At 45.7% G+C, this 17,976-nt stretch overlaps 2 protein-coding genes and 1 long non-coding RNA gene across 6 annotated transcripts; 1 reads left to right on the top strand and 2 right to left on the bottom strand.

Moving 5' to 3' along the window:
- Positions 1 to 297: 297 nt before the first annotated feature.
- GABARAPL1 (GABA type A receptor associated protein like 1) lies at positions 298 to 8,963 on the bottom strand. The gene is made up of 4 exons (XM_027660730.1): positions 8,795 to 8,963; positions 5,413 to 5,491; positions 4,249 to 4,367; positions 298 to 3,011 (listed from the first exon to the last, which is right to left on the bottom strand). The coding sequence occupies exons 1-4, from the start codon at positions 8,882 to 8,884 to the stop codon at positions 2,946 to 2,948; spliced, it is 354 nt and encodes a 117-aa protein (XP_027516531.1). The 5' UTR covers positions 8,885 to 8,963; the 3' UTR covers positions 298 to 2,945.
- A 650-nt stretch (positions 8,964 to 9,613) lies between these two features.
- LOC113955354 lies at positions 9,614 to 13,070 on the top strand. 4 transcript variants are annotated; one of them, XR_003530510.1, is made up of 5 exons: positions 9,614 to 9,883; positions 10,030 to 10,132; positions 10,225 to 11,745; positions 12,322 to 12,418; positions 12,961 to 13,070. It is a non-coding gene; the product is annotated as an uncharacterized LOC113955354 (long non-coding RNA). The 4 variants fall into 4 exon arrangements; XR_003530511.1 differs by having other exon boundaries at positions 9,614 to 10,177; positions 11,621 to 11,745; XR_003530509.1 differs by having other exon boundaries at positions 9,614 to 10,132.
- A 340-nt stretch (positions 13,071 to 13,410) lies between these two features.
- TMEM52B (transmembrane protein 52B) lies at positions 13,411 to 17,916 on the bottom strand. Its single transcript, XM_027660716.1, has 5 exons — positions 17,206 to 17,916; positions 16,733 to 16,776; positions 15,996 to 16,034; positions 14,858 to 15,024; positions 13,411 to 14,419 (listed from the first exon to the last, which is right to left on the bottom strand). Exons 1-5 carry the CDS (start codon positions 17,251 to 17,253, stop codon positions 14,169 to 14,171), a joined length of 549 nt encoding a protein of 182 aa, XP_027516517.1. The 5' UTR covers positions 17,254 to 17,916; the 3' UTR covers positions 13,411 to 14,168.
- Between the last annotated feature and the right edge of the window lie 60 nt (positions 17,917 to 17,976).

The raw sequence follows: 17,976 nt of genomic DNA on the forward strand, positions 1-17,976 counted from the left end.
AGAAAAAGCCTCAGTGCCTCCATTACGCACCTTAAAACCTTCTCACATCATCCAGGTCTAATTAAAGTTCCTACTGGTGGCATGGCAAGACAGAGCTAGGTGTGTACATGATAGTATCACCAAAAAAAGGAGATGAGTGACTTGTCCTGGTAGACAGGACTGAGTAAATCTGGGGTGGTGGGAAAAAGTAGTAGCAAAAGTAGCAAAAAAAAAGTAGTAGCAAAGTTCTGGCAAAGTTGTCCCTTTATTTATAAGCCCATGTCAGAAAGAAGTATCACTCACCCATTTGGACCAATCTGTGATTTTCAAATGCATCTTTATTGATAGGTTGATTAAGCTCTAGTCTGAACTTTATTTTACAAGAACCTGCAGCTAACCAACACAAAAAAATTACCATCATTACCTCGTACAATACCGGACTAGCACAAAACCAGAAGTAAATGCCACAATCCAGTTAAAAGAACTGTTAAAAGAACTAAACTGTAAACTCTACATGTAACAAACAGCTGTGATTAGTCCCACATGTCATTTATAAACCCAGCAGCGGGAGGGGAGGTCTGAACACAAAACCAAGCATCCCAGATGCCAACTCCTTCTCCCCTGAGTGTGCTTGGCAGTCCACACATGGACAAGTGGGACAGCAGCAGAGAGATGCACACCAGCTGCCTGTCTCCTGTCTTTTACCCTAGAAAGCACCTTGGGTCTGTTCTCTGCTTCAGAACTTTCAGAGCTTCCTAAAACATGATACGGATTTGCACCCAAAGGATGTGAAGAGAGCCTGGTAGCTGAAGGAGAGTGGGTCTAAAAGAGAGGACTGAGCAGTGCAAGCAGAAAACTGAAGTTACCCAAGTTGGCAGTAGGTACAACTCATCCAAACACATTTATTCCAGATGGATGGAACAGCAAACCTGAAGTTCAGGGTTGTAACACTGGGGATATGACATCCCCCATTTCATCTTCTGCTCCCTCATTTTCTGTCTGCCCGTTATGACCAGTCTGTCTACATCCTTTGTGGTTCCTCTCTTCTCTCCCACTCTTCTGCTACTTTCCATTCCCCACCAGGATCAACCCTCCTGCCCCTCTGCACTGCCTTCCCTGACCTTCCCACAGTTCTGCCAGTGACTCCCCTCTGACACTCCCTTGAGCTCTTCTGCCTCATGCACCTCTGCATAACAACACTCAGAGAAGGCTGAACCTGATTTCCTGTTTCCCACAATCAGAGGAGCACTCATCTTGATTTCTCATTCATGAGGAACACAGGGAACTGGGATCTAACTTTATAAACAATAGAGCAAACACCTTCAACTTATTGTGGAGTCTGCCTGTGTTCTTCATCCTTCTTGCCTTTTCCTTCCTCTTGGTCCCTCTCTTAAATGTAGGAATGTTTACAGTAATTCAGGTCTAGTTCTCTGATTTTTAGGTAAGACCCCAGAATTTTCCTGAAAGTCAGCTCACTCTCCAAAACCCATTCCTTCATCACAGTTATGGCAGTTATGGGAAAATCTGCTGTTTGTGCCACTGGGAAGAAAACTGCTTTGGCATGACAGCATAAGGCTTGCACAGGACATCACCCATCTGGCACCTTTCTAAGAACAACACTGGTTTAAAATAAAATAATTAAAAAAAAAAAATCTACAGACAATCTATTCCCCTTCAAGTCTAAAAGAACCTCTCTTGTGGCAAAGAGTGGCACCATTATCCAATCACAAAAAGCCAGCAAAACACACGTGGCAGTGACTGATTTCTTCCACTTGTGCATGTGGTACAAGGGCTGTACAGGGATGAGACGTGGAAGGGAAGGCTAAACCCACAGGACTTCTGCCATCCTCAGATCTGCAGAAGACTGCTACAAGGACAACACTGAGAGATAATTTTCTGTGTTCACCAATAACAAGACCACTAATAGTTAGTTGTCTTAATGCACAGCAAGGGGAGACTAAAGTTAGGATACCAGGAAAAGCAATCTCACTTGTAGGCTAGCTAGGAACTGAACAGTCAATCTCAGCAGCCTCCAGGGTCTTCCTCAGGGAAGTTCAGTAAGAACAAGTGTGATGAGCAGCCATGGTGGACAAGTTTGGTGTACTCAGTCCTGTCTCAGAGCTGGTGGGGGCTAGTCCTTCTCTTGAGGTCCTTCCTAACCCTGTGCTTATGAGTTTATCAGCTGACTTCACTGAAAAGAACAAAACGGCCATCTCTGATTTTTCTGTCCAGCAGTTGCAATTAAAGCAACAAAGGGAAAAAAACCCCTTAAAAAAATCCTTCCTTCTTTTCCCCAACCTTCACGTCTCACAGCTGAGGAGTTCCCAGCCCTCAGAGTTAGCCCTTCTAATACTGGTGGACAGTCAGCCCTTCTAATACTGATGGAAGTGATGGGAAACACAATACCCTTGGAACAATTCACATGCAGCAGCTGGAGTGAGGACTGTCAGCACAGGACAGCCTTGTGAGAGCAGAGTGAAGTATTTCACAGCTCACTGAATGCTCACAGCAGTGTGGCTCATGCCATGGGCAAGACATGATAGGGTCAGTGTACAATACATGGCATGCCTTCTTCATCCAGTGAACGGGTTACGTGGGAATGGCCATCCTGCCCAGTCACTCTCCTGGAGCTTCCCCACACTGCCTTGTCCAGCAGCCTCCAGCACTAGCTAACTAATTCCAGCTGTGGCAAGAGAAGAACTGTGAACAGTGGAGTCTCCCCGTCCCTCAGCGTGGAACCCCTTGTTAGTCTTCCAGTCCACCCTGTCCCCCTCCCCTCCCTCCCCTCGATTTAAAAAACAATGGTTATAATTAATGTGTGGAAGTTGATGACAGTGTGCACGGTGGTTCACTTCCAGTTCTCTTTCCCTCTTCTCATGCATCCTCCTCCTGCCTCTCCAACAACCCCCTCCCCTGCCAATCCACTCCATCAGTCCATCCACCCTGCAGGCCTGGGGGGCTGCTGCTCACTTGCCATAGACGCTCTCGTCGCTGTAGGCCACGTACAGAAAATAGTCCTCCTCGTGGTTATCCTGCAAGGGGGCAAAGGGACAAAGTAACAAACCAGAGCCCTGGAACTCACCACATGTGAAAAAGCCCAACCCAGAGGTCACTGTAACTAAAGGGCATAACCTGTCTTTCACTGTTTCTCCCTGTTCACATTGAAGGCTTCGCTTCCCAACTCCCTCTCTCTGGCCACAGCTCTGCTTCCAAGTGCAGGTACGACACATATCTGGGCACAGTGAATTTACTTGAAGGGCCACATGGAGAGGAGAGACATGGTAGGCTTTAAACAAGTCAAAAAATCTAGATGGTATTTTTAATTTTTCAGAACGCTTTGACACGTGGCTGCATTTCTAGGCCCTGTTTTACAGGCGGGCAGTAGAGCTGAGATGTTTAGTGATTCACTGACACAAAAAGTCTGTCAGTCTCAGTTCTGGACAGTCAGACAGCTTCCTCTGACATGTTCAGACTTGGAAAACTCCCTGCCTTATCTTTTATTATCTTCATCACTCCACACACTGAGGAATAGTCCAGTGATTGTCAAAGGGTGACAGGTCAGACAAGGCTCACAGCACCACGCTGCAGCTCTCTTATTAAAACACACTAACACAGCAGAAGGAGAAATCAAGGAGAAATCAATGCAGGCTGCAAATCACCCATGACACAGTGGCTGTATAACTAAGGGATATTCCTCTGATGGGCACTAAATATGCCTTTAAGGTCGATCAAATAACAGTGCTCAGCAGAAACAGTGGGCAGCAACGTATACAGCATCCCACACAGTCCTTACTTATACAGCATAAGCAATGAAAAACTAATTCTAAGCAAAGAATAAGTGTTCCTTAAGAACCTATTTATAGACAGTTGGTTGCCCAGTGATATTGTGTCCTTTTTCTGGCTGAAAGGAAATCTCCTTTGTATAAACAGAAAAGCCAGGGCCTATGTTCTGCCCCCTCCCTGCCCCAGACACAATCCTTCCTGTGAAACATAAATTGGTTTATTTCCATACTTTGTCAAAACAGCAGGACCAACATGTTGCTGGGGCAACAACTCCCCACAACCCTTTCAAACAGCAAACAATCAGTTGAATTGCTAAGGCTCCCCAGGTTCCTAACTGTGGGATGGAACTTCCCTGGACAGATGATGGGATACAGCTCAGGGCAAGAGGGTCCATGTTCAAGCACCTGTGACCAAGCTGAACCCACTGCCAGCTGAGCAGTGCATTCTTCTCACCAACAAAAGGTGAGAGGAAGGGGCCAGACTTACCTCGTAGAGCTGGCCCATGGTAGCACTGGTGGGAGGGATGGTATTATTGACAAAGAAGAACAGGGCATCTTCTGGCCTCAGGTGGATCCGCTTTCGGATTAAGAAGTAGAATTGACCAACTGAAGAGGAACAGAGAAGGCCTTAGATGCAGAAACAATGTTGGTTGGGTTTTTTGTTTATTTTTGTGGGGTTTTTGTTTGCTTGGTTGCTGGGGTTTTTGTTTTGGTTTGGGTTTTTTTTTGTTTTGTTGTTGCTGTTTCTTTTTTGTTTTTTAACCCTAACCCTGGTTGTTTTCTTTTGGTGGTGGAAGGCACATGCTGTACATAAAAAGCAGGGGAAAATGAACTTTGCAGGGCACAAAAAAGCAGTAAAAGCAAGCAGTTACTTCATCACATCAGCAGCCAATCCCCTGGGAGCTGGCAGGTTCTCAGGTACACACCTCATGCCACGTACCCTGCAAATCCACACTCCATACTATGGTATGAAATGCTCTACTGAGGGGATTGGTGGGAAGACCCTTAACTAGCTTAACCTTTAAATCCCACAGATCAAAGACACCTTAGGGAATTTAGCCTTGGTGCAAACGGTCATACTACTCCTGAAAAAAAAACTATCCTTGCTATTTGCTTGAACTGTGTTGCACAAGAAAGTATTTCACAGTCCATTCCATACTGCAAAAAGGAGAAATGCTGTTCTTTTAACTCATTCAGGTTCTTCAATGAAAACAAGTGTAATCACACACACACAAAATCACCGTGACCATTCAGAACAGGAACTTTGCAGCTATGACTCTAACCACAGGGGTGGAAAAGGATGGGACTATTTCAAGAACTTGTCTCTTCCTGCAACAAGAATACAGCCTCTGGCAACTCTGGTCATCACTGGCTGATGATTATGCTGCTGCCCATGATACACAATTCAGTCATGGGCAGAACTCAGCTGTGACACGGCCATGGCAGCCAAGGCAGTGGGACACCTCAGGGAATTCTCCATCTTGCAATCCAGCTGGAAGGTACATAAATCCAACAAGGACAGCAGGTGAAATGGGGTAGTGATAAGATGCTGAGCCTGTCTGGATGTTTTCTTTGTGCTGATCATAGAGTAAAAAGCACTTCTGAGGCCTTCTCACTGAAAATCAGGAAGAAAAGAGGTGAACATTGTTACCTGTGAGGTCAGAAGGCACGAGATACTTCCTTTTGTCTAAGTCAGGTACTCTGGCTTTTGGTGCTTTTTCCACAATTACCTGGAGGAAGAGAGAGAGAGAGAGTGAGAGAAAGCAAGAAAACAAACATGAATTTCATAAAACAAAATGGTCCAAAAAGCATCAGTGAATATTATCCTTTGATGGTGCTACCAGGCCTTTAGCTATTTATTTAATCCATAACAAATACACAGCATTAAAGAACAGATAGGTGAGAAGATGACTTAAAATCACTAACACTAGCTGTCCTGGGAGCCCAGGACTGCAGCAGTAAGCACAGTGAGTGAAAAAAGGAGTCCAGCACAGACATAAAAATAAACCATAATGGCTGAGGAAAAAAAAATCAGGACACCTTGATGTTCCCAATTCAGGTTAATTTTGTATGAAGCAGCTGTCAGGAGGCCAATACATGAACACAAGAAGTATCACAAGTAAGTTAAACTTTCCAGGTTACAGTTCCAAACTGCCTTGCACAAAATCAGCCCTACTCCCAGTAGTCCCACATCCTAATTTCTACTTTCACCAATACCAAGGGCTCTAGAATGAAGAACTAAAGACAAACTACAGCTCATCGGGGAATTTATTTTAAAAATCTCCAGTTCCTCATTAGGTATCTTCTGCTCTGATATTCATATCCTGCAAATGGATATTATAGTGGATAATAATATGGATATTATCCACACCTCATACAGCTATGGACATTTCCTTATTTATATAAATATCTAATAATTAAACCCAGCCTACCATCTGGGCAACTGGACCCATAGAGACCTTTGACACAAAACACTAATCTTCATTATACTCTAATGTCATTATAATATAGGAAAATATGAAGCCCAACAGCCTTAAGGTCAAACAGACCAAGAGACCTTCTGCTACAAGTTAAGTTTTGTTAGCAGAGCTAGGCAAATATTTACCTCAGAAGCAAGAAGTATTCCAAAGTGATCTGACCTCCTTCCACTGGAACTACTGGGCTTGGGCAGAAAAAAATTGCAGGCTTCATTTTTTTTTTTTGTTGTGATATGTATTTTTAAACTGGTCAGAGTTCATGATTCCACCTGTGTGGCTTGCTGTTCTGCAGGGGCCATTTTGACCATGCAAACTAAATCTTAAAGGTGGATTTTACGAACTTCTTCAACTTTTTAATTCTGTTAGACCCTGTAATTGTAAATACTCCAACTGAGACACCGTGGGACTAATTCCTAAGGGTTCTGTGTTCCCACATCTCTTGCCTGTGCTCCATTTGAGTGTGGCCAACACAGCCAAACCCCCTGAAATTTCCAAGTTTGATTTTAAAATAGAAACACAGTTGTCTCTGCTACTTCAAGGATTTCAAGTACCTAAATTAGAACAAGGTATTCAAGCTCTTTCAGGCAGTTTGTGCTACAGGACGTGCATTTCTGTGCAAGATGCAGTTGGTAAATGCCTCGAAGGAATGACAGTTCCACAATCTCACTCAACAGGAAGACTTTGCACATTTTTTTTTTACCAGCACATCCAACCAGGCAGTATCTAACACAATAAACTGCAGTGGAGAGAAACTTTTAGCACTTGCCCCCAGTTAAAAAAACGACTGGCAAGCAGAACTGCTGGTTGTGATTGCCCTGACTCAGGGTGGCTTTGTCACCAGATGATAAAGGAGAACAAGTCATGCCTATGAGGAAGAGGTGAGAGTGTTGCTGGGGTTTCTAAGCCCCTGTGGAAGATTTAGGGAAGATTTAACTCAGATCACCACCGAGTTTAAGAGAGATCTCCCTCCTGCAGAGGCAGGGAAGGAGTGGAGGTGCCCTGCTAATCTGACTGGCAACTGTAGTCAGCGTGCCTGACAACGCAGGTTTATCTCTTCTGAAGCACTAAACCCTCCACACACACACACAAAACCCCCTACAAAGATAATCCAGAGGGCAGATATAGATTATCTGTGCCACTCCTGCTGGTGGCTGTGGTAATGCAGGGCCGTGCCAACAGTAAAATCTCAGCACAGTGCTGAGATGTATCAGGGCACTGCAGTGTGGGCAGCCAAACGAGTGACATCCACAAGGATCCTGCTGTCAGGAAGGGCAGAACAGGCTGCTGCATCCATTTGCTTCCTATGCAGCTCTGACTACAGGCTACCCTTAATAATTCCCCCCTGGGCCTTGCCATGCAGCATTTCCATTTAACCTTAACTACAGCACGCCTTGTTATTTTGGTCCTGGTTTTCTTAATAAAGGTCTGATGATGCCCCCCTGTCTTGACCTCCTTTACCTCTTGCCAGACCAGGCCTGGTCCTCGGCTCTTCCAGAGCTCTTTCAGACACGTTTATCATGGCCTGCTGCACAACCTGCCATGTTAATCCTCAATTTACAGCCTGTCTCACTTCAGACCTCGCAGGTCCTCACCATGAGACACCAAACCACACACACTTCATTATTGATTTACTCAATCTGCTATGCCATGGCAGGCATCCCATAACCAAATGCACCCAAATACTGACTTCCAAAAACTTGTTTCAAGTCCAGTTGAGGGTCACTTCCAAGATAAAAAATATTCTGTTAGCCTGTAGGGAAAACATGGGGTTTAGTAGCTGGTCCCCCTTGTCCTTAGCTTTACAGGAGTGTCTAAGTATTTTTGGCATGCAGTAAATCTAGGGCAGACTTCTCCAGTGGGGATGGAAAAGAAAAGACATTTGCAATAGGTTTATTAAAAAGGAAAAAAAAAAAGAACCAACCCAAACACGATTAATTAGATTTGTCATTTCTTCCCCCCCCCCCCCCCCCAATTATTGTTAATAATTATAAAGGCAGAAGTTTTCCACAGGCACGGCAATGGGGAATGAGGAAGCAAAGTTTAGCTGGATGACCTTGCATTCTGAGGGACATTTTGTCCACTGGGGCGCAAAAAGATTGAGAAGTATAATTTTTTTGCTCAATGCAAAGGAAAAGAACAAAGCAAGAATATATTGAAAAGACAAGCCAGGAAGCAGTAAAATAAAAATACAGGGAAATACGAGATGACACGGACACAGATGATGTTTCCTATGATGGATTAACCCACTCATTGTTCTCCTCCATTTTCACAGACCAGGATAAGCTCCTTCCCCGCTCATCACCACCACGCAGAAAAAGACGGGCAGCGTCTTCCCCGTCGAATTATTGCGGACCCCCCCCAAAAAAGGTGCATTGCACCCTACACCCCCCCAGCGCGGAGGTGGCCACCCCGCAGGGAGGGGAAAGCCGGGGATGCGGGTCAGGCCATCGGCAGCACCGAGCGCCTCTCGCCGCATTAAAGAACAATCCCGGGAGGCGCCGGCAGGGAGAACAAAGGCGGGGCCGGCGCTGCCCGCGGGAGCCCCCGCGCACTCACGGGCACTCTGTCCGGGTACTTCTTGCGGATCTTCTCGCCCTCCTTTTTCCGGTACTCGAACGGGTGATCCTCCTTGTACTGGAACTTCATGGTGCCGGGCTGGGCTCTGCCTCCGCTCCGAGCGCTGCGCCCGCTCCGTCCCTGCCCCGCGGCCCCGCCTGCCCCGCCCCCGCGATGACGTCACGGCGGCAACGCCCCTCCCCGTGACGTCACGGGGGAGGAGCCCCCGCTGCGGCCGGGCTGTGCCGCTGAGAGCTGTGACGTCACGGGGGAGGTGCCCCACAGAGCTCTGAGGCGGGAAGTCCCCCTTTGCTGCTCTGACGTCATGGGGAGATGCCCCTCTTCTGCTGTGACGTCACAGAGAAGTCCCCCTTTGTCGCTGTGACGTCACGGGTAGATGTCTCTCTGCCGATGTGATGTCACAAGGAGGTCCCCCTTTGCCTCTGTGACGTCATGGGGAGGTGGCCTGCAGGGAGGTTCCCCTTTGCCGCTGTGACATCACACGGAGGTCCCCCTCTGCCAGTGTGACGTCACAAGGAGGTGCCCCACTCTGATGTCACAGGGATGGTGCCCCTTTTGTGTCTGTGATGTCACAAGGAGGTCCCCTTTGCCACTGTGACGTCATGGGGAGTGCCCCACTGTATCTGTGACATCACAGGGAGGTCCCCTTTTGCCTCTGTGATATCATAGGGGTTCGCCCTTTGCTGCTGTGACATCACAGTGAGGTGCCCCCATTGTGCCATGGATTGCTGTGACGTCATAGGGAGGTGCCCCACTGCCTTTGTGACATCATGGGGAGGCCCCCCTTTGCCACTGTGACATCACGGGGAGGCCCCCCTTTGCCACTGTGACATCACAGTGAGGTGTCCCCACTGCCCATGTCTGTCTGTCCCAGGACATGTGGACATTTCCCTACAGTTGCCAGGTGGTGTCCGAGAATCCATCAGAAGGGGCTGTTTTTGTGCAGTCCAACAGGGAATAGCCTAAGATGGAAGGAATTCTGGTTTTGTGGCATTGCACCTTTCCATGATTCCTGTGTTTGGCCTCCTTGCTTCCTAACTGCTGGCAGCACAGCAAAGTGTATTCGAGGTCTGTGGTGATGTAGGTTTGTCCTCAAGGGCAAAAGAGAGGAACTTTCCTAGCCTGTTTCACCCAGGCCACCAACATGTCCTGGCAATTTTAACAGACTGACCTCGAACTCCCTTTGTCCCGTACATGGTTGTTTCCATCCCCAGGACTGCACACAAGGCAGCTGAGCCTTGTTCGGTTTGAACTGCTGATGACAAACCAGGGAGAAGCTTTAGGGTTCTTCCCTGTCCTGATGGAAAGACATGGCCTGTGAGTGGTTTGCTAAGTGACTTGTCCCAACAAATCCCACGTGAGGTGAGATTCACAAATCTTGCTGTTGTCTTCCTGCCCTGATGATGCAGCTCTGGATGTGCAGCCACCGGACTCGCCCCTCCTGCTTCCCCACTTCATCAGGCACCGAGTTCCCAGCTCTCCTCCAGCTTCAATAATAACAACAACATCACTGGAAAAACAGCAGGCAGGAAGATGACACGCAGGAGCCGTGACAAACAGCTAAACATCTGACTTGGAGTTATTAGAGTGTCATCCCCTGGGCATGTGACAAACCCCATGTTATGGATCCGTGTGCTAGAGGGAGGAACTGGAAATGGGGTTGGCACAACCCACAGGCTATCAAAACAATGTAGTTTTTCTTAACCCAGAGTGTCAGACCAGCTCTGAACACGTACTGTACTGCTGTGCCTGCAGCTCACACAGAGGGACATTCTGACAGGGATTTCCCAAGCGCTGCCAGTGCCGTAGCCATAGAAGCAGGAGATAAAAATATTTGCACAGAACCTGGGGGCAGGGTTTGCAGTCTGTGCTGTACCACACAGCGCTCCTGCCCAACAATACTGTTCAGCTAATTGTAGGTCTGGACTCCCCTGGATATTTCTTTCATTAGTACCTCCCGTGGGATACCTTTACTCCGTTTGTGCCTCCACAGGCTGGCTTTATCTGTTTTTAAGCCTTTGTTGTGGATTCAGCATATCAAAGCCTGTCTTTGTCAGGACACTTCTACTTTGTACTCTGAATGGGGATTAAACTACACATGGTGTACCTGGAAGCACTTGTGAATCTGTTCTGCCTGATGTCCATCCCTGCCTGGCGTCTCTCCCGTATCCCTCAAGACTGGTCTGGTGACTTCAGAGCCAGTCTGGACACATTGGTCTTGGATGAGGGCACAGGATTAGTCACTGCCACCAAACAATGTCTAATTGTGTGTATGTTTTCCTTTCCTCCAGAAAAAGACTCTGTGTTGTCTGTGCTGCCTCACTGCTCTATTTTTCTGCAGTTTCTTATTTTTCACAAAAAAAGCCACGCGTTCCTCCCAAACTTATTGTATAGCCCAGCCTCAGCTGAAGCGGCTTAAACTCCTACAAATGGTGTCACGAGGAGATTAAGGAACATACCTTGTGGCATAATGAAAAGCAGCAAATGACAGCAAAAGGCTTATCCTGCCTTTTCACAAAACACGTGATCTTTTTCGACTCTGTCCTCGTTTTTGGATTACTTCAGAGGAGAGAACTTTGAATTGTAGCAGATCTGCCAGCAAGAGCGAACTGTCTCCAGTTACCTGTGCCTGGTCTTTGCTTTCTTACACAACCTTCTATGTTTAAATAGAGTAGTCTGCTTCTGCTTTTTGTTTGTTTGTTGTAATCTGGTGTTTTATTGGCTCACCTGAAGTCAGTTTAGTAGGAAACAATCCCTGAGCAAGTGAAGTTATATCTATCATTATTGTCACTTCAAATACTTCAGATGTCTTGCCTGTAAAAAACCCCTTCAAGGTACCAGCATAGCACCTGAAAACTAGGAGTGAGACAAGCAAAGAAGGATGTGAGCAGATGGGAAGGGACTGGAGAGTTAGACATGGAAATCAGCAGGTAAAACAGCTGAAATCAGGTCTGGGTACAACTGCCCTGTAACTTTTCCCCCGAAACTGAAGAAGGAGGGAGCTCAGTTTGTTAGAACACCATGCTAAAAACACCAAAATCACGTTTGATCCCCACATGGACCATTCACTTAAGAGCTGGACTCAATGATCCATGCGGGTCCCTTCCAACTCAGAATATTCTGTGATTTAAAGACAATTAGAAAAATTCATAGAAGAAAAAAATCTCATAGAAGTTAAAATATTTAAGACAGTAGAGTAGAGGAAAACTAATAATTTAAAAAGGTCCCTTATCATTGCACGTATTAGAGAAAACATTGCGGTGTAATTATTATGGTAAACTGTTGAAAATGGAGCATTTCTGCGTTGCCAGGCAGGATTGCTGCCCTGTGGAGCGGGGCTGCCATCGTGTGTTAAATGCCTGCACAGCTCGGGCTTCGCAGGCTGGAGGTGGAGTAGGAACAGTCTGTTCCCTCTGGAAACGACTGTGAAAACTTCCAGGAAGTCTTCTGGGCTTGGTAGCACTTGACGCACGTTCAGCAGACTCAAATGTCTCTGCTTGCTTCAGGATTTCCCCGGGGAGTAAACAAGAGCCTTCCAGGAAATGTTCTGCAGCTTGGGGGACACGTCATGGGTGAACAGGACTTCAGAGAGCAGCTGATAAAGTGGGCCACTCGACGAGATGTTCCACAAACAGTTGCTATTATTATTATTATTTCAAGGCCAGGTTGGACGGGGCTCTGAGCAACCTGGGGTAGTGGAAGGTGTCCCTGCCCATGGCAGGGGGTCAGAACTCAATATTTAAGGTCCCCTCTAACCTAAACCATTCTATGATTCTGTGATTCAAGCATGCTGTACAGCAGAAGGGACATAAACTTATATGTCACTTCTTTATTTTTTCCATTTCACTTTATCACTCACTAATGACACAGCTGGACAATGACCAGACAATTCAGGAAGAAGTTTATAACCTCAGAGATCAAGACCCTTAGACACAAAATTCCTGTGACTGGGCAAGGTCTGGGACATCATCAAAGATGTTTGGGTTGTTCAGTTCAGCTTTATTCTATCCCTGAAGAGATCTTAGCAACCTTCTCTAAAATTTTCTATGGTTGATCTCAACAGCAGTTAGGTCCCTAAAAACATGTGGGACCCTGTCCTTGTTGGACCTTGTCCAACATTGTCCCATATTTTCTGTATTTCACAGGAAAGAGACCAGCATATTAGGGACAGTGAGAATTTGGGTGCTTCAGTAAGAAGGGCCATGCAGGTGTTTCAGAAAGATGTGATATCTGTGTCCTGGGCATTCATATCAACATTAACATGTACATCAATAAATTCATGGCTGCTTATCATTTGATATTTGATGTCCCTGTTTTCAAGTGCTGAACCTGGGGTAGAGACAACACTGATGTATTTCAATACTCACCTTCTCCCGACTGCCTAACCCAAGAAAACATTTTACAGATGGTCCATACCCATGTTCATCCAGTTTGATCAACATTTCTGGATGGTTCAGCATATTTGTATCGATCAGGAGAGACTCGCAAATTATTCTATCTGGGAAATGGCTTAAATGCTTCAAATGGTCTTACTTAAATTGGTCTGGTTTTGACAGCAACAGTGGGAATTAATAAATGATACAATATGAATGCAATTAAAAGATGATTGAACTTTATTTCAGGGGCAGTGTCCCTGCTCCTCCCCTTCTTTGATCTGTTGGCACCTATATAATATTTTTTAATTCAAATATAACAGGCTACTATTTCAGAATTGCTATATATCCTATCCAGAACCAGACTGTCTTCATTCTCTGTATCCTGGAGGACATTTGGGGCACATACTGCACAGAGTGTCTGTATATATGCTGTCTTTTGTTTACATGCAGATTGTTTTAAAAATGACTATAAATGTTTGGCACTTTCCAGAAGTTTGGTGTTATTTTTGGGTCTTAATAGACCTTCTCACATGTCTTTTTTTGCTTTGGTGCGATTTTTGTTTGTTTGGTTTGGTTAGGTTTCAGTTTTGTGTTTTGAAATCCTCTCTACCATCCCGAGGAAACTCAGGCTGGAGGCAGGAGGAATGAGATGCCTCTGCCACCACCCTGCAGGTCACTGGCCTGCAAAATGGCTCAGCACCTTGATTCTGCTGCCTGCTTATTTGTGCCAACTCTGCTGCTGGTGTTGTGTGCTAAGTGGACTTGGGGAATGCCAATGGCCAACCATGTCAAGGAGGTGTCAGAAAGAGGCGTCAAACTACGACAGCTCTGAAAATATTTTGAATTTTAGTTAGTTCCCCCCCCCAATCCTTTCTTGTTAGACTAAGGAAGTTAATCTGAGATTCCTAACCCTGCCAGATGAATTAGTCTCTGCATGTAACTGTTCCATATTATTTGCCATGAGTTAAAACCAGACACTAATGTCCTGGGAGGGCTGGCCGGGCATCTTTGCCCTCAGCAGGTGCCTGCAGCTTTTCCTCCGGCACGGGATCCAGGTCTGGCACTTTCTGGCCCACCTTGGCCACCGTGAATCTGCTCATGTGCAGGGCTTCTTCATACACCGGGGGAGTGTCCGACCCGGAGAGGGGTGGTGTTCCCTGGGCAGCACTGTGGGAATGTGCCACTGCTAATATCCTCCTGGCAGCAGGCCCAAACACGGAGTGGAGAGCTGGAAGGGAGGAGACAAAAGCTGTTTGCCTCATCCTGAAAGCATCATGTGATCAGGGAGCGCATCTGCAGTGCACAGGCTTTTCTCCCCTTATAGCCTGAGTGTTTTCCTTTTCCTGCCCCTTCAGCCTTCCCTAAAAGGAGTGTGTGTGAAACCCCATCAATAACATCCCACAATTACTCTCTCCTGAAATGCCACTGAGACCTGTAGCTGCCCTAATTCCACTCAAACGTGTCACAGGGCTGATTCTCCATCTGGCTGCATTTGCTACAAGGAGTGAGCACCTCAATTTGTAGGATGTACAGGTGCTGCTTTCCCTCCATCCTGCTATGAACTTCCCTCTGTCAGCCTTGGGGTGTCACAACCTGGGCTTTTCAGAGTGCAGCCCCTCCCTTGGTGGTGTGTTGAAGTCCCCAGCACCCCTCAAAGCCAACTCACAGGTGATGGTGCTCTGGAGGGTGCTGTCGTGGTCGAAAGCGATGACGGTGACCTCGTAGGGCTGCGGCCCCGACTCGTCCCCTGCCTGATGGCACTGAAAACAGCACCTCACGCAGACAGACACCACACCACACAGGAGCAGGAGCCCACCAATCACCACCACCACCCTGGAAAGGGAGGGGACACAGAATTAGGACAGAAAGGTTTTGTTTGGAGGACACGTCCTAACGTCTCTCACTGCTAAAAGCGTGGCTGGACCTCAAAGCTAAACATCTGCAGCCTTTTCCAGCAGAGTTTGACATTCCCCAGGGATGCAGATCCCTCATTCCCTCCAGGCACCTGTTCAAGTGCTGCACCAACCTCAGGGGAAGCATTTTTCCTTCTGTCTAACCAGAATTTTCCTGTCTGCAGCTTGGCCAGCCACCTCAGGTGCTTCTGGTGAGCACCTCTGAGAAGTCTCTATGTCTTGTCTCAAGATCCCCCTTAGGTAGTGGAAAACTAAAATTAAGCTGCACTTTTGGCCTCCTCCAGGCTGAAGAAACCTCGTCCTTATTACTGGCTCTCCAGCGGACTTTTTTCAGTTTGTCAGCATCTCTTTTTTACTGGGGGACCAAAACTGGACTGGTCATGAGTGAAAAGCAGGAAGGAAAAATTGGATCTCACAATCTTCTGGCTATGCTCTCTCTCTCTTTAAAAAAATATTATATATATACATAAAATAATAGATTGTTAATTATTATTAATTATAATTACATATTATATATATATTAATGCAGCCTTCTAGATGTTCAACAACTACTGTCCTTTTTAATCTCATCCCAGTGAGAATTACTAAGGAATTAGACTGAAATGATTTAAATAATGGGTCTTTTAAAAGGCATATTGTGCCATGAATGCTTTATTACTGTTGTTCATACACTTAAATTAATATGTGGAATAAAAAAGGAGGCTGGTAAGTCAACATTTGTTAAAGATGATGGGGTAGCTAAGGGGCTGCCTGGCTACTATAGAGCATTAGAGCATCCGAAGGGGAAGTGGGGAGTGGCACCACACTTGAGCAGGTCATATTTAATCCCACTCTTTGCTACTGGAACTGTCTAGAGATGCAGATATTTAGAGTAAAAGTATGTTATCTTACCAGATATACCACAAACGGTCCCACTCTGTGCCTGCACAGCTGAAGAGAAGAAGGTACAAAAAATAGTTATCCACGGAATGCCAGACAAATGGGAAGATCCCTGTGGCACCTTCTTCCATCTCCCCTCCTGCTCCTCCCTTATTGTCCAGCTCCCAGGTGGCACAGTGATGAGAAACTCATTGTCCTTTGGGGAGGATACACTTGTCCAACCTCATCAATCTCCCTGTAGGTGGGTTTCCCTTCTGTTTGGCTTTGTCTCTTTATTGCTCTCCTGATATTTATGCCTGCCCAATTCCATTTGCAAATTAGAGACCTGCATTCACATTTGTTTTGTCTTTTTTTGACAGTATATAATTATTTTGTCATTCTTACAAAGGGCATCACTGGCAGTGATATTCACCAAAGCAGTATACTTCAAAGCATTTTTTTTTCAAGCAAAGTTCAGTTCCAAATTCATAATCTCGGTCAATTGAAATTACATCAGAAAGCTCTTAACTATTGCAGTTGTGCAAATAGGCAGCAGGAATGTTACCATACGATCAGTATGTTGATCAATAGAAGTAGTGATTAATACACCACATTCAAAGCAATGATAATTTTACATGAGTATTTAATACTCACAATTAAATAACTTTTTCTGGAAAATGTCAACCATCAAGTCATAACATTCATGTCCACTACTGCCTTTGTCCTTCACTGTTTTCTCAAAAAAACCAGCAATTCTGACAAATACTTACAATTCAGTATTGAGGCAGCCTTCCTCACCTCTTACTTGGAGGAACTACAAAGGATAAAACAAAAAAAGACACAGCTAAGGGAATTAAATCTTTGGTCTTTGCAATTTTTATCTCTGTTATCTGGACCATTACCAGTCTGAATCTCCTATGGGAAGGACTTCTTGTTATGCCTCTTGCATTGTTTCCATCCTGTATTCTGCTGCAGATCTGAAGTTACTGTGATACCAACTGCATTGTTTCATACCTGAACTTCCTGTAGTCAGTAAAATCCTGTTTAGTACTGTTCCCACCACAAACCCTCTCTTGCCTTCATCCTCACCACAACTTTCCCCGGAATAGCAGCAAATATTGTCTTCCATGCCTTTTATATATCCAGTCCTTTCAAACATCAGGGAAATTTTTTGTGCTAATGGCCCTCCATCTTTCCAAGGTAACTCCAGACCCCACAAAGAGGAATGTGAGCTGTGACTTACCCATAAAGAACATCCCAAAACAAAGCAGATCATGTCTGAGCTGTGCATTCCCGTGAGGTGATTCTGTGGCCTCTTGGTGTCTCAGGCTGCTCAAAGTCTTCTTGTCCTTCCCAGTTTCAGTTCATCCTCACCAGCCCAGCGACCAGGAGAAGGAGCAGGTTCCGTGTTGTGTGTTGAATCCAGTCTCTTCTTCCTACTCTACCCTTTTCTGCCCTCTGCCCTTCAGGTTTTTGCTTTTTCTCTTTCCCTCTTTGTCACTGGCAATTCCTGATCGTTTCTGCCTGTATCTTTTTGTTGGCCTGTTCCTCTCCCTGTTTTGAAGGGATTTCTAAAGCCCTCCAGTCAGATCAGGAGAAGAGCAGTAGCTACAGGTTCTGACTTTAGATGTTGAACTAGTTCAGTGAAGGGCATCGTGAGATCTCTGCAGACCTTCCTTCCCTTCTAGGAGCAGAAAGGGTCTCTGAGTTTGTTCATTCCCAATTATTTCTCTCCCCGCCCCTACCCTCAGGGGAGTGGGTTGAAGGTCGTGTTGTTGACCTTTTTAATTGGAGTTCAGATTCCTCTCCCTCCTCCAGTACCTTTTCCGTCCTGGCACTCACATTGTCCTACCTGTGTGGATCCAATCTACTGACTTTGAAGTGAAAGAATTTGCAATATAATAAATATATATAGCATTTTATATATATGTAGTTACAGGTATATGTGTAGATCTATGTATGTATGTATATACATATATATATATATATAAATATTCAGCACCTCTTCTACCTC

This window comes from Corapipo altera, unplaced genomic scaffold, assembly GCF_003945725.1.
Source record: "Corapipo altera isolate COAL_440 unplaced genomic scaffold, ASM394572v1 239, whole genome shotgun sequence".
NCBI lineage: Eukaryota > Metazoa > Chordata > Aves > Passeriformes > Pipridae > Corapipo > Corapipo altera.

Excerpts from the sequence above, each read along its gene's own strand:
- GABARAPL1 (XM_027660730.1), bottom strand. The coding sequence starts at position 8,884 with ATGAAGTTCCAGTACAAGGAGGATCACCCGTTCGAGTACCGGAAAAAG. Across the intron at positions 5,492-8,794 it reads AGTACCCGGACAGAGTGCCC|GTAATTGTGGAAAAAGCACC; the intron begins GTGAGTGCGCGG and ends CTCTTCCTCCAG. Across the intron at positions 4,368-5,412 it reads CGTGCCTTCTGACCTCACAG|TTGGTCAATTCTACTTCTTA; the intron begins GTAACAATGTTC and ends GTTCCTCTTCAG.
- TMEM52B (XM_027660716.1), bottom strand. The coding sequence starts at position 17,253 with ATGCACAGCTCAGACATGATCTGCTTTGTTTTGGGATGTTCTTTATGG. Across the intron at positions 16,035-16,732 it reads GGCTGCCTCAATACTGAATT|CTGTGCAGGCACAGAGTGGG; the intron begins GTAAGTATTTGT and ends TCTTCTCTTCAG. Across the intron at positions 14,420-14,857 it reads CCTCCAGAGCACCATCACCT|CTCTCCACTCCGTGTTTGGG; the intron begins GTGAGTTGGCTT and ends CCTCCCTTCCAG.